This window comes from Scyliorhinus canicula, chromosome 16, assembly GCF_902713615.1.
Source record: "Scyliorhinus canicula chromosome 16, sScyCan1.1, whole genome shotgun sequence".
NCBI lineage: Eukaryota > Metazoa > Chordata > Chondrichthyes > Carcharhiniformes > Scyliorhinidae > Scyliorhinus > Scyliorhinus canicula.
This window is the reverse complement of record NC_052161.1, coordinates 94,478,480-94,493,698: the sequence shown is the minus strand read 5'-3', so window position 1 is coordinate 94,493,698 and position 15,219 is coordinate 94,478,480. Positions and strand designations below refer to the sequence as shown.

At 41.8% G+C, this 15,219-nt stretch overlaps 1 protein-coding gene across 1 annotated transcript in view; it reads right to left on the bottom strand.

Moving 5' to 3' along the window:
- The window catches only part of zbtb40 (zinc finger and BTB domain containing 40), a 105,082-nt gene that overhangs the window by 64,744 nt on the left and 25,119 nt on the right, over nt 1–15,219 (bottom strand). Inside the window, 3 exon segments of the mRNA XM_038773574.1 lie at nt 1,419–1,617; nt 11,711–11,847; nt 14,938–15,127. Of these exon segments, the coding sequence (XP_038629502.1) occupies nt 1,419–1,617; nt 11,711–11,847; nt 14,938–15,127 (526 nt within the window).

Genomic DNA, 15,219 nt, shown 5'->3' with positions numbered 1-15,219 from the left:
AGTATTTATATGGTAAGCCCAGTTCAGTTTCTGATCAATGGTAATCCCCAGGCTGGTGAGAGTGGTGGGATTCAGCAATGGTATGTCATTAAATGACAAGGGTAGATCATAGAATTTACAGTGCAGAAGGTGGTCATTCGGTCCATCGAGTCTGCACCAGCCCTTGGAAAGAGCACCCCATTTAAGCCTACGCTGCCACCCTATCCCCGTAACCCAATGTTTTTGGACACTAAGGGTCAATCCACCTTACCTGTACATCTTTGAACTGTGGGAGCACCCGGAGGAAACCCACGCAGACACAGGGAGAATATGCAGGCTCCGCACAGACAGTGACCCAAGCCGGGAATCTAACCTGGGACCCTGGAGCTGTGAAGCAACTGTGTTAACCACTGTGCTACCTTGCTGCCCCCAACCAAATTTTTTTTTCTGCGGGAGGCCATTAGTCCCATCGGGTCTGCACCAGCCCTTGGAAAGAGCACCCTACTTAAGCCTCCACCCTATCCCTGTAACCCAGTAACCCCACCTAACATTTTTGGACACTAACAGCAATTTAGCATGGCAAATCCACCTAACCTGCACATCTTTGGACTGTGGGAGGAAAGCGGGGCATCCGGAGGAAACCCACGCAGATACAGGGAGGACGTGCAGACTCCGCACAGACAGTGACCCAGCCGCGAATCGAACCTGGGACCCTGGAGTTGTGAAGAAACTGTGCTAACCACTGTGCTACCGTGGCAGATGGTTAGAATCTCTCTTGTTGGAGATAGTCATTGACTGGCACTGTGAGTGTTACTTGCCATTTATTAGTCTAAGCCTGAATGTTGTCCAGGTCTTGCTGCATATGGGCAGGGACTGCTTCAGTATCTTAGGAATCGCAAATTGTGCTGAGTATTGTTGAAATCAGTGAAAATTCCTACTTCTGACCTTATAATGGAAGGAAGTTCCTTATAATGGAAGGAAGCTCATTAATGAAGCAGTTGAAGATGACTGGGCCAAGGGAACTTATGCAGTAATGTCCTGGGGTTGATCTTCAACAACCACAACCATCTTCCTTTGTGCTGAGTATGATTCCAACCAGTGGAGGGTTTTACCCAATTCCCATTGACTCCAGTTTTGTTAAGTCTCCTTGATGCCATACTCGGTCAAATGCTGCCTTGATGTCAAGGGCTGTCACTCTCACTTTTGGAGTTCAGCTCTTTGATCTAACTTTGGACTGAGATCGTAACATAATATTTATAAAACTCTGACCAATAATTGACCACTATAACATTTAATCACATTATAAAGGTATTAATTCTTTTTAAAACAGAATAGAAAAGCACCCTTTACCCCTTGCATCAAATGAATTATTTTTATTAATTGTATTTCATTAACAATTATCTAGTACTAATTCTAGTATTACGAATTGAAAGTCTCACCAGATAAAATGAGCTGGAGACTTTCCGGTTCTCTTTGGAGCTCAGCTAGCAGAGTGCACAACTTTGGCACACCCTCTTTCATCCGGATGAGCAGTTTCCAGACAGTGAGTGCTGTCAGCGTTTGCTTCTCTAACACGGCTTCCATCAAATCGCTGACACAATCCACCACATCTTTCCCTTTAATAAGATCTTCAATTCTCTGTCAGCAACCAAAATGTTAAAAAAAATGTAATCACTTCAAATCACACAAGGCACCTTTGCAACACCTCCGCACCACAGTGAAGTTGCAGTATTCAGAAGTGTGTTGCGTTTTGACTGGCTGCTGTGTATCGTACCATAGCAACCACAGCAACAAAAACGGTTGGCACTGCACTGTCAGAATTACTGTGCCTAGCATTTAACGAAGATTATAAAAAAAAACAATGGGAATTTACTGCGCCAACTCACCAGCTGTACTTCTCTCAGAGAATCCATTGTTTACACACAACAGTACTTCAACGAAAATGAATCCATTAACAAGGCAACTGGAACTGCACTGAAGTTGAATTAAAAGCTATACATACATTACTGCTTCCATCTTTGTTTAAGCAGAAGTGGACGATTCTTTTTAAATTTCTACTGAAAATGGTGATGTAGTGCAGCGCATTAGAAGATACGAAGTACATGAAATCCGAGTCAGCCATCATGGAAAAAAAACACTATTTGCCAGTTACAACTTCAAAACTTAAATGACGTTTAAAACAAAACAACTAAGTTGTAACATTAACATAAATATACACCTATTTAGCAGATTAATTCTGGCAGATAGAAAAACAAAAGGACAAATTACATTCATTGGCCTAATGAAAACAGGCAAGCAGTAGCTTTGAAGCAAATTACCCATCTTCTCAGCAGCGTGAGCTCCAAACCAATGTGCAGGAGAACCGGGAGCATAGCAACATTTTAATTTCAACATTCTTTAGAACAGCCAACGGAATATTTTATATTAGCAATAAACTGTAAACCATTTTCAATCAATTCCATCACCTCATCCATAGAAACATAGAAAAGTTACAGTGCAGAAAGAGACCATTTAGATCCTCGTTTCTGTGCCGGCCAAAAAAAAAGAGAAAAAGAAACTAGCCGCTCATTTTAATTTCACTTCCCAGCACCTGGTCCACAACCTTACAGGTTACAGCACTTGAGTTCCAGATAAAGTACCTCTTAAATAGGTTGAGTGCTTCAGCCTCAACTGTCAATTCAGGCAGTTAATTCCAAATGCCCAAAACCCTCTGGGGTGAAAAAGCTTTCCTCTAATCCTTCTACCAATCACCTTAAATCTATGCCCCTTGGTAAATGAGCCCTCAACTAGGGAAAACAAGTCTTTCCCTTCTACCCAGTCGAGGGCCCCTCATAATTTTGTATACCTCAATTACATCACTCCTTAGCCCCTACTGCTCTAATAAAAACAACCCATATCTATTCAATCTCTCCACATAGCTGCAATTTTCAAGCCATGACAACATTGTTGTAAATCTCCTCTGCCCTCTCTCCAGAACAGTTATGTCCTTCCTGTAATATGTTGGCCAGAACTGTGCACAAAATTCCACTGTGGCCTAACCAGAGGTTGATAGTTCCATCAATATGTCCCTGCTTTTGTATTCAATACCTTACCCAATAAAGGAAAGCTTTCCATATGCCTACTTCACCACCTTATCAACCTGTCCTGCTACCTTCAAGGACATGTGAAATGTACTGCAAAGTCTCTCACTTCCTCAACTCTGCTCAATATCTTCCCGTTTATTGATGTAGTCCCTGGCTCTGTTTGCCCTCCTGAAAAACATTACCTCACACTTTTCCAGATTGAATTCCATTTGCCACTTTGCCGCCCACTCAACAAAATCATTGATATAATTCTGGAGTCAACATCTATCCTCTTCACTATCAACTACATGGCAAATGTTTGTGTCATCCACAAATTTTCCAATCATGCCTCCCACAAGTCCAAATCATTAATATATACAGCAAGGGCCCTAAACAGTGAGCCCTGTGGAACACAACTGGAAATGAAAATGAAAATCGCTTATTGTCACGAGTAGGCTTCAATGAAGTTACTGTGAAAAGCCCCTAGTCGCCACATTCCGGCGCCTGTCCGGGGAGGCTGGTACGGGAATCGAACCGTGCTGCTGGCCTGCTTGGTCTGCTTTATAAGCCAGCGATTTAGCCTTGTGAGCTAAACCAGTCCCTCTTTCCATTCGCAAACTACTTTCCATTCACAAAAACATCTAATGACCAATACTCTGTTTCCTGTCAGAGCCAATTTTGGATCCAACCTGCCACCTTCTTCTGTTTCTCATGGGATCTCACTTTTTTGACCAATCTGCCACGTGGGACTATGCCTTACTGAAATCTATCTAGACAAGATCCTCAAAACTACCCTCATTGATCCTCCTCATCACTTCCTCAAAAAAATGTATCAAGTTAGTAAGACACAATCGTCCCCGAACAAATCCGTACGGACCATCCCTGATTAATCCTAACCTTTCTAAGTGAGTTTAACCTGTCAGGATTGATTCCAATAATTTTCCCATCACTGAAGTCAGACTGACCAGTCTACATTTTTCTGGCCTATCCCTCACACCTTTTTGAAGTAATGGTACGAGAAACGTAGTCCTCCAATCCTCTTGGACCTCACGTGTATCAAGTGAGGATTGGAAAATCATCCTCAGAACATCTGCTATTTCCTCCCTGGATACCTTTAACAATGTGGGATACAACTCCATTGGCCAAGGTGATTTTTCACCTTCAAGAATGACAATTCTTCCAGAGGGTCGGTGCAGACTCGATGCGTCGATAGATCTCCCTTCTGCACTGTCAGGATTTTATCAATGCTTTCTCTCTCATTATACTTATTGTATCTAATATTTCACATTCCTCCATTAACTTGAATATTTGCATCATCCCCCTCCTTAGTGAAGGCCGAGACAAAGTACTCATTGAGAATAACAGCAAAATACTCTGGATACAGGAAACCTGAAATAAAAATAGAAACATTCAGCAGGTCCAGTAGCATATGTGGGGAGAGAAACAGAGTTAATGTAGAGTCTGTATGGCTCTTCTTCAGAGCTAAGGGGGGGAAATGTGATGACTGTCACCTGTCCCTTTATCTCCTCCCTCCTCACTGTCCAAAGTCCCAAACATTCAAGTAAAGCAGCGTTTTACTTGCATCTCCTTCAATTTTGTCTAAAGTATCCATCTGCTTCCAATGCGGTCTCCTTTACACTGGGGAAACTAAACACAGACTGGCTGACCACTTTACAAGGTTCAGTCAGCAAGCAAGACCCGAACCTTTCCGTCACTTGCAATTTAAACTCACTACCTTGCTCTCATGGCCACATGTCTGTCCTTGGTCTGCTGCAATGCTCCAGTGAAGCCCAATACAAACTGGAGGAACAGCGCCTCACCTTTCGATTAGGAATGTTACATCCCTCAGGACTCAACAATGAATTCAACAAATATAGACTATGAAATCTCTCCTCCATCATGACCTTTTTTAAACAGTTTTTTTGATCCAGCAGGCCCCCAGCCCCCCCCCCCCCCCCCCCCCCCTCCCTTCAGGACCACCGGTCATTTTTCTTAAAGCTTGCTTTCGCAGAGTGCTGACCTTTGTTCTGCTATTAACACATGGTGCTATTTTAAGTTTATGCCACCATCAGCACTTTCTTTAGTCTTTAACACTCCTTTTGTCTTGTGCCCATAACATCTCTCCGAGGCCCCACCTTTACCTGACCTTCTACTTTGCTCTAACCCCCTTTAAACAGTATAAAATTCATCACATGTGCCCTTCTCTTTAATTCTGTTGACAAATAATACAAGAAGGGTGACATGGACTTGAAATGTTAACTCTGTTTCCCTCTCTACAGATGCTGCCAGACCCAAGTTTTCCCAACATTTTCTGGAGTCACTGAGAGCCCTGTCCACATCTTCAGCATCTGCACACATGCTACCACGTACATGATAGGCCCCACTCTTTCCTTGGTTATTCTCTTAGTTTGAATGTATTGGTAAACTAGCTTTGGGTTTTCTTTGATCTTACCTGCCAATATTTTCTTTCCTCTCTTTGCTTTCCTAATTTCCTTTTTCACTTCACCCCTGTAATTTCTATACTCCCATAGGCATTCTACAGTATTAACCTTTGTGTGACTTTCACAAGCTTTAATTTTCTGTTTTATGTTATCTTGTATGCTTTGGGATGACCAGGGGCTCTAGGTTTGGTAATACTATTGTTTGTTTTTGTTGGTTATGCCCGTAGAATCTCACTTTTGAACACTTCCCTCTGATTTGACAATTTTTCCTTTGAATAGCTGTATCCAGTCTACTTTCATAAGTTCACCTCTCAACTTCATAAAATCTGTCTTCGACCAGTTTAGAACTTTTACTTCTGTTCAATCTTTCCAATGATGCTAAATCGAACTACATTATGGTGAACATCTCCAAAATGATCTCCCATTGCTACATCATCCACTTGCCCAGTTTCCTGAGGCTAAATCTGGAATTGCACCCCCTCTTGTTGATTTTACGTGCCAGCTATAAAAAGCTCTCTTGATTTCAGTTTACGCGTTTTGTGCCCTCTATGCCCTTCACCTTTCCATATTCCAATTGATATTATGGTAGTTCCAACTATTAAGGCCGTATTGCTTTTGCACTCAGAGTTTTGCCTACATGTTTGCTCTTCTAATTCACTATTTGGGGGTCTTCAGAACCCTCCTAGCAGCCTGGCTGCCTTTTTTACATTTCTGAGCTCAACGCATATGGCCTAATTTAATGTTTTGATACATCAACCCTCCTCACATTGATTCTTTAACCAAGAATGTTACACCCCCACTTTTGCATCCCCCTCCCTACCCTGTCTGAAAACTCTGTATCCAGGGATGTTGAGTTGCCATTTTTTCCACTTGCATTTATATATAACATTTAACACTGCCAACTTCCTGTGCTCTATATTTTTTAACCGTGATTTTTCTGTTGTTCCAAGTCACCCACTAATTTCTCATCTCCTGTTCTCGACTCTAAATTTTCCTTCAGGTTCCTATCCCCCTGTCAATCTGGTTTAAAGCCCCCTCAACAGCACTAGCGAATCTCGCTGCAAGCATAACCGACCCAGACTTGTTCAGGCGTGTTCTGACTTGTCCAGATCCCACCTTCCCCATAACCAGTCCCAAAGGCTCAGAAATCTGGTGCCTTCCCTCCTCCAGTTTTCCAGCCACAGGTTTAATCACTCAATTTTACTATTTTGATGCTCACTAGCATGTGGGGCTGAGAGTAATCCTGAGATTATTGTTTTTGGAGTTCCTGTTTTTTAATCTCCCCGAGGATTAATCCAGTCCATATGCATATAGATTGGATTAATCAAATTGGCAAGCGTGTCCTCGCGGGAAAGTTAATTTAATATAATAGAGATTGTTTCTTGGAGCAATATGTTGTGGAACCAACCAAGGAGCAGGCTACTCTGGATTTGGTATTGTGTAATGAGGAGGGATTCATTAACAATCTCATAGCTAAGGATCCTCGCGGGAAGAGTGATCATAACGTGACAAAACTTATTATTAAGGAAGTAATAACAGGACATTTGGAAAGTCAAAATGCAATACATCTGAATCAGCAAGCTTTTATGAAGGGCAAATCGTGTTGTCTAATTTGCTGAGAGGTCTTCGAAGGTATAACAAATGAAGTGGGTAATGGCGAACTTGTAGATGTAGTATCGCTGGACTTCCAGAAGACATTTTAAAAGGTGCCGCACAAAAGGTTAATACACAGATCACACGGGATTGGGTTAACTTATTAGATTGGATGGAGGACTGGCTAACCAGCGGAGAGTCAGGATAAATGGGTCTTTTTCTGGTTGGCAAGAGGTAACTAATGTGGTGCCACAGGGTTCGGTCCTTGAACCCCAACTATATACAGTCGACATTAATAAGTTGAATGTAGGGATAGAACGTACGATAGCCAAATTTGCAGATGACACTAAAATACTTGAGATAATAAGTTGAAATGAGGAAATAAGAAATTTACAAATGAACATGGTAGGTTAGGTGAGTGAGCCAAAATTTGGCAGATGCAGTTTAATGTGGATAAGTGTGAGGTTAACCATTTTGGTTGGAAAAATAAGGCAATTTACTATCTAAATCAGGGGTGGGCAAACTTTTCCGTGCAAGGGCCACATTCAGAAATTCACAATTTTAAAGGGCCGCATAGTATATTAAGTAAAATAATTAATATTTAAAATCGCCAAAATAAAAGGTTTTTAAAGAAAAAAAAAGCAATTAATTTTTATTAATTAATATTTTAAAGTAGAAACTTCACATGAAACACATGTTGTGCCGAGAAATGATCACCCTACTCAAGTCAACGTATCCACCCTATACCAGTAACCCAACAGCCCCCCCCCCCCCATTAACCTTAAAATTAAAAAAAAAAATGTTTAAAAAATTTTTTTTTTTTTTTTTTTAATGACTTGATCTTGGTGGCCGCATAAAGACCTTTGGCGGGCCACATGCGGCCCGTGGGCCGTTGTTTGCCCACCCCTGATCTAAATGGACAGAAACTTCAGAATGCTTCGGTTCAGAGGGATTTGGCTGTTCCCGTGCATGAATCTCAGAAAACGAGTTTGCAGGTAGAGCAGGTTAACAAGGAAGCCAAAATGGAATTTTGGCATTTATTGCTAAAGAGAGAGTACAAAAGTAGGGAAGTGTTGCTGCAACTGTACAAGGCATTCGTGAGACTGCACCTGGAGTACTGTGTACAGTTTTTGTCTCCTTAGTTGAGGAGGGATGTAGTTAAATAGACGCAGTTCAGAGGAGGTTCACGAGATTGAATCCAGAGATGAGGAATTTGTCTTTTGAAGAGAGATTCAGTAGTTTAGGTGCATACTCGCTGGAGTTTAGAAGAATGAGGGGAGATCTAATTGAGATATATGATGATAAAGGGGGTTGACAAAGTAGACGCACAGAGATGTTTCCTCTTATGGGGAAATCGAGAATGGAAGGTCATTGTTTTAAGAAAAAGGGTAGCAGATTCAAAGCATGAGAAATTACTTCTCTCAAGTCTCATGAATCTGTGGAATTTGCGAATTAGAGTGTGGTGAATGCTGGAATATTGTGTAAATTTGAGGAGATAGAGAGATACAGATTTTTAACTAGTAATGGGTTAGAGGGTTATGAAGAATGGGCAGGAAAGTGGAGTTGAGGACGAGATGAGATCTGCCATGATTGTATTGAATACTGAACAGGTACGAGGGGCTGAATTGCCTACTCCTGCTCCTAGTTCTTATCTAAACATTTTAGAGACCGCATCTGCAAAAGGAAGGCACAATCATTTTTTTTAGAACGACGTAACTGTGCAGGACATCTTGACAGGACATCTCTGGTACTACATTTTACACATTAGATCTTGTGTTTAGTCAGATCTAGGAGTTGAATAACTATTTTCGCAACAAGATGTCAGTCGGGTTGCAGAAATTCGACAATGCTAGCTAAATATTGCATTATTTTTTTCAATACTTCCAAGCACAAACAGCTCGTGCTGATGAAAATTCAGGTTCTCCTGAGCTGCTCACAACTATGCAGGACCACAGCATTCAATCTCAATAGTCCAAACAAACAAATACGTTAAAAACCGGAGTTGCGCACTAATCGCTAACAAGCACAATGTGCCTGTCTTATTCTCACATTAATCATGGTTAGCACTGTTGCTTCACAGCTCCAGGATCCCAGGTTCGATTCCCGGCTGGGTCACTGTCTGTGCAAAGTCCGCACATTCTCCCCGTGTCTGCGTGGGTTTTCTCCGGGTGCTCCGGTTTCCTCCCACAGTCCAAAGTTGTGCAGGTAGTTGGATTGGTCATGCTAAATTGCCCTTAGTGTCCAAAAAGGTTAGATTGGGTTACGGGGATAGGGTGGAGGCGTGGGCCTAAGTAGGGTGCTCTTTCCAAGGGCCAGGGCAGATGTGATGGGCCGAATGGCTCCTTTCTGCACTGTAAATTCTATGATAGTACTGCCTTTAATATAGGTCACAAAATTAGCTTAAATGGACATAGATTTTGTCCTATCATCTAATGCGGGCTGGTAAGGTGCGGGCTGGTGGGGTGGAAGGAGAAACAAGTGAGTGACAGGAGCAGAGAACCTAATACGGCCAATGTCACTGCAGCAGTTCTCAAGATTGGGGTGACGGGAGAATACTGGAGACAGCTGAATGGATCCATTAAGCAGAGGAAGACTCCTGGTCGCATCAAAGCTTGGCACATATAAGGTTAATGTGAGTGAGTACAGTGCCACCACACAGTGACGCAAGGCATACGACCCAGACCTCAGGGCAGCGTGGTGTTGAGCAGAGACACGTCTAAACCCAAGCATGGAGACATGTCCTAATTCATACCCTTTACGATACATGTGTAAATACTTCCAGTGGCTAATACAGACTTACAATAAACCTACAGAAGACTTTGGAGCCTTCTTTAAGACATACCGATCTGTAAGGTTAAGGGGGGGGGGGGTGTTGGGTTATGGGTATAGGGTGGATACGTGGGTTTGAGTAGGGTGATCATGGCTCGGCACAACATTGAGGGCCGAAGGGCCTGTTCTGTGCTGTACTGTTCTATGTTCTATGTAACTAACACCCTCCCAACAAGTTAGGCATCTAAGATATTGACCATGAAGTATGAATAATCATCTCCAAGCCACTCAACAACTATTTTCCTGTGACACCCGATGACAACCAAAATCCTTTCTTTGCGCGTAGAAATATCCTTTCGCTGATGACAAAGTAAGTTCTCCCTTAACACAAAGATGATCTCCTGACCGGCACAACATGCCTATTCCCATCGAAAGAAGGGGCTCTCGGTCATACTTGTTGCAGATATTCTCAGAACACAATCGTCTATCGGCTACTCCTTGACCACAAATAATAGCTCTAATCAACGCTCATTTTTAATTTTCAAAATCTGACCTCTGTTATGGCATTTTCAGAACCCCAAAATGTATCATGGAGTTCAACCAACCTCCCCCTTTAATGTATTGTTGCTTTTGAAGCACACGGCTTGTTCTCCAGGTGTGGTATTACAATTATGGACACGTGGGTTTTTAAACACAAAACAATGTTTATTCCATGAACTCAACTTAACCTTTTAAATAAACATTGGATCACTTAACACCCTTTACTTCAAAGATAACCCTGAAAATAATACAACACCAAATAATCCTTCAGTTGTTCCTTTTAACGTCCAAGAGACTTAACACCTTTAAACTGAAACACATCAGGTTAAAGACATTACTATTATGAGTTTAAATCACCCAAATGATTCAGAGACAGTCTTTCATGGCAGAGATCACAGCAGATCCAGCTCACTGCAAACACAGACACACCCAAGCTCTTTTTTTCAAAACTGAAACCAAAAACAGAAGTGAGCTCAGCTCAGCTCCCCCCACCCTCTGACATCACTTCAGTAATAGGAGCTGCTGCATTTCTTAAAGGTACATTGCTTAAACATCCATTTCTTAAAGGTACTCTCACATGACAACTCAAAAAAGATGCAAGAAAAGAATCCATAGAATTCCTTGTAGTGCAGGAAGTGGCCATTCAGCCCATTGACTTGGCACTGACCCTTTGATTCAATACCCTACCTAGGCCTAATCCAACGCCCTATTCTTGCAACCCCACCCTACGGGGCAATATAGCATGGCCAATTCATCTAGCCTGCATATCTTTGGACTGTGAGGAAACTGGAGCACCCGGAAGAAACCCACGCAGACACGAGGAGAATGTGCAAACACCACACAGAGAACGGAATCGAACCCGGGTTCCTGGCGCTGTGAGGCAGCAGTGCTAGCCACTGTGCCACCCCAATGTTTTTTCAATTTGACTCGAGATCAAGTCCTACTTCCTTACTTCATACTGTCTCATTACATACACTTACATTGTTACCATGTCGAGATACTACAATACACACAACCCAAGGAATCTATTTACCTTCCAAAACACATGCAAGTTGTTGGCAAACACAAGATTGAAAATGGAACAAAGGTAGCTCCATCGCACTGATCTAGATGACATTGCATGAAGAAAAAAGTGGCAGAAACACATCCGCCAATATACCAAAAATATAAAATTCCAACCCAAAACAATGCCCCATTTTGCGAGCGGCTGCACATCGACACGTCACAAAAGCACAGATTCTTGTGCACAGCCTGCCTTCCCCCTGCACGGAATAATGACTCTCGCCATATCATACTTGACCAAATAAAAATAAATTTACTTCATACCTCTTTCTCACTATCAGATATATCTTCAGCGACTGATAGGATGTTATGCAGAGGTCGGAGGTCTATTATTGCATCAACAATATTATCTTGATATCGCCTCAACAAATCAAACCCATAATCTTCTGGGTTCTTCACTTCTGTTGAGAAATTTAAATAACCTTTTTCACTTTTCCTTTCTTTAAATTAATCATTCATTTGGCAGAGAGGGTTAACTTCTAAAGGAGAGAATGATGGAGCAAAGACAAACAACGACACATTTAAATAGCATCTTTAACACAGTAAACATCCCAGAATGCTTTACGGTTGCATCAACAAACAAAATTTGACATCAATTTGAAGAAATATTAGATCAGGTGGCAAGAAGATTGAATAGATATTAATGAACGGCTTACAAAGGAGAGCGAGAACGAAGTTTAAGGAGGGAATCCCAGATAGGCCATCGATGGTGGAGCATTGAAAATCAGGAATGTGCAAGAGACCAGGTTTGGCAGAAATAAGATCAAAGATGTGAGGGTGAATGCAGCGAGAATGAAACCTCGAGGAGGAGATGCAGGGTTTGGCAGAGTCATGTCACAATCTGGAGAAGGCATTGCAGAGGCTGTGCCATGAGATTCAGGTAAGAGCGGCCCGGTATGCAGCCTGGAAGGGCAGCCGTTGGCAACTAAAAAACAGATCGACAGCTTGGGGCAAGAACTAAAGAATTAGCCTCTGAAGTGAAAGCTCTGAAAAAGCAGACGCCCGAGCTTCGACGACAACCACACATGAATCGGTATCCGCCAAAATGCCTAGCTTATTGACATTGTGTTTAATTGTTTGTATGTAAATTTTGATTGATAACATTATATTGTGTTTCACTGCAAGAACCTCTGATCTAAAGGGGAAAGAAAAGAGTTGTGCATTCATGTTGTTCCGAGTGGACAAGGTCCCTTTAAGATTTCGATCACAGGACATCACCAATGACGTCATCGGCAGTTTGGGTGGGCTACCTGTCAGTCTACATGAGCAGCCTGTATGAAAACACCTTCCCAATAATGGTCTGTTTGTTTTGTACCTTTTTGATCTGCAAGCCTGTACGTCAAAAATACCAAGCCAGCGACATCCCATAAAAGACTTAAATTTTATAAATAATCTTAATCTGGTGTACTATTTTAGCTTGCCTGACCAGTTTCTTTCATCTCTTCGACTTTATTCTACAATTCAGCTCCTTCTATTTGAGAATTTATGTTGCACTATTCTCAAGTCTGAGTTTAAACTCAAGTACACTGTGAAATGAAATGAAATGAAAATCGCTTATTGTCACGAGTAGACTTCAATGAAGTTACTGTGAAAAGCCTCTAGTCGCCACATTCCGGCGCCTGTCCGAGGAGGCTGGTACGGGAATCGAACCGTGCTGCTGGTCTGCTTTAAAAGCCAGCGATTTAGCACAGTGAGCTTGTGGTACATGTTTTCAAAGTTTTCTAACTATAACCTCCTCTACTCTCCTCAAGTTATTATATAGAGCATCAAGGTACACGATGAACCTCACTGTGTACATTGTGTAATTAGAATCATGCACAAGTTTCACACTGTGCTCAGTAATATACTTTCTCTGCTTTTACTTCCATTGAAAACATTCCAGTGTCATAGCTGACTAATTGAAATATCCCTTAATTGTTACATTAATCCTGTGCATGCTTCCTTAATTTCAGCAAAATGATCAATCCCTCTTCTGAGGGCAAAACAAACCTAAACAGTTTATTTTTCTCCTTGATCTCTAATGCTCTCCTTTTATCTAGCATTGATCCAGAAGTCTCTGGTTCCATTAAAGCCATGTTCTCTTGCCCATGCAGAGTGACATCGTTGTCATGCTTCCCATTTATCATCACTTGTTACTTCTCCATGAGCAGAGCTGCAATTGTAATTGGACAACAAACTTGACATCAGGAGGGAATCTTGGTTTTTTTGTACTGGCATACTCCAGATACAGACCTGGTTAAGATTTAAGTACACCCATACAGTGGAGGTTGGCAGACCCAAACTATACCGATGACTATTACATACCTGCTATTGAGCATAGATGATATTGTACATTACTAAGGTGTGCTGCATAAGCATATTTGCTGTTGTACCAAGCATTGATTCATGTAGTTGAACCAGATCATAAAATGTTCTTCAATGGCTGTTGTTCTTTAAGATGGGTTTTCCACCAGTTTATCTATTTTGGGGGCTTTAACGTTTCAGACCATTCTGGTGAATTCTGCTTCTGTCACAAAATGTCATCACTTGCCCAGATCGCTAGATAAATGCAGAGCATGCCTCAGGATCAAACAGACCCTCTTCAAATTGTCCCTTGATAGTACAGAACGCTGCTGAAAAAAGACAAGCTGTTAAAGTTTTTCCTCTTGCACTCATCAGGGCAGATGCAAGGATTCCAAATCTCAACGGGAACAACAATTTTGACTGCATGGAACAGCCCTTTTCTCAAGTGATTTAAATCTTTGTTTCCTTTGAAATTTGTCCTGATGATTACAAGAACAAATGCTTCGATGGCTTGTCTCTTTTTTCAGTAATAACCCTCTGCAGTTCAATTCAGCTAGTAATTCTATCACATTGCCCTCACATGCTCCTCCATAACACAAGGCAGCAAAACGCAGTGTAGATTTCGAATTGGGCTTTAAATACTAAATACATTTGTTGAAGAGTAAAACAGGAAAGGGACATATATTTTCAGTTAAGCTGGCTCAGGGAAAAAAAGTTTGCTACTGCAGCATTGATCTAGGGTGAGAACATAAGATCCTGCTCAATCATTAAATAAGACCATCGCTAATATTCTACCTCAACTTCACTTTCCCACTATATCCTCATATTCAATTCATATAGGGTGCAAAAACCTACAGGCATGTTCTATCAGTCTTGAATATACGCAATGACTGGGATTGCACAGCCCACGAGTAGAGACTTTCACGATTCACAAAGCTCTGAGTGAAAAAATGTCTCCTCATCTCAGTGTTAAGTAGCTGACTCTTTACCCTGAGCCTACGACCTATGATCTAGATTCTTCAGACAGGAGAAACAGCCTCTTGGAAAACTTGACAGGACTGATGCTAACAATTCTGTAGATTTCAATGAGACCATTTTAAATTTATTGAAGTATTTTATGGCAGATCACCAGTTTACTACAATAGTTTTGCACCCACAAGTGCATCGAGTCACCACTGGTCCTTTTAGGGGATTCTCATGCAACTAACCTGACTTTGTAGCCATTGCTGGTTCTGTGAGAGTCCTTAGTAAGGACTGCAGCGCTGGGCAAGCCTCTTTCATTGACTGAAGAAGATTTATTGCAGTCCCGGCACTGAGCAGTCTCTCTTCAATTACTTTCCTCAGTAACTTAGCCATGGCGCCTCTGGCGGACTCTCCCTGGCAGCATTCCACAACCACCTAAACATAAACATATTGTCATGTGAGAGTACCTTTAAGAAATGGGTGTTTATAAATGGGTGTGTACAGAAATATCTGTAGTGAGAGTACCT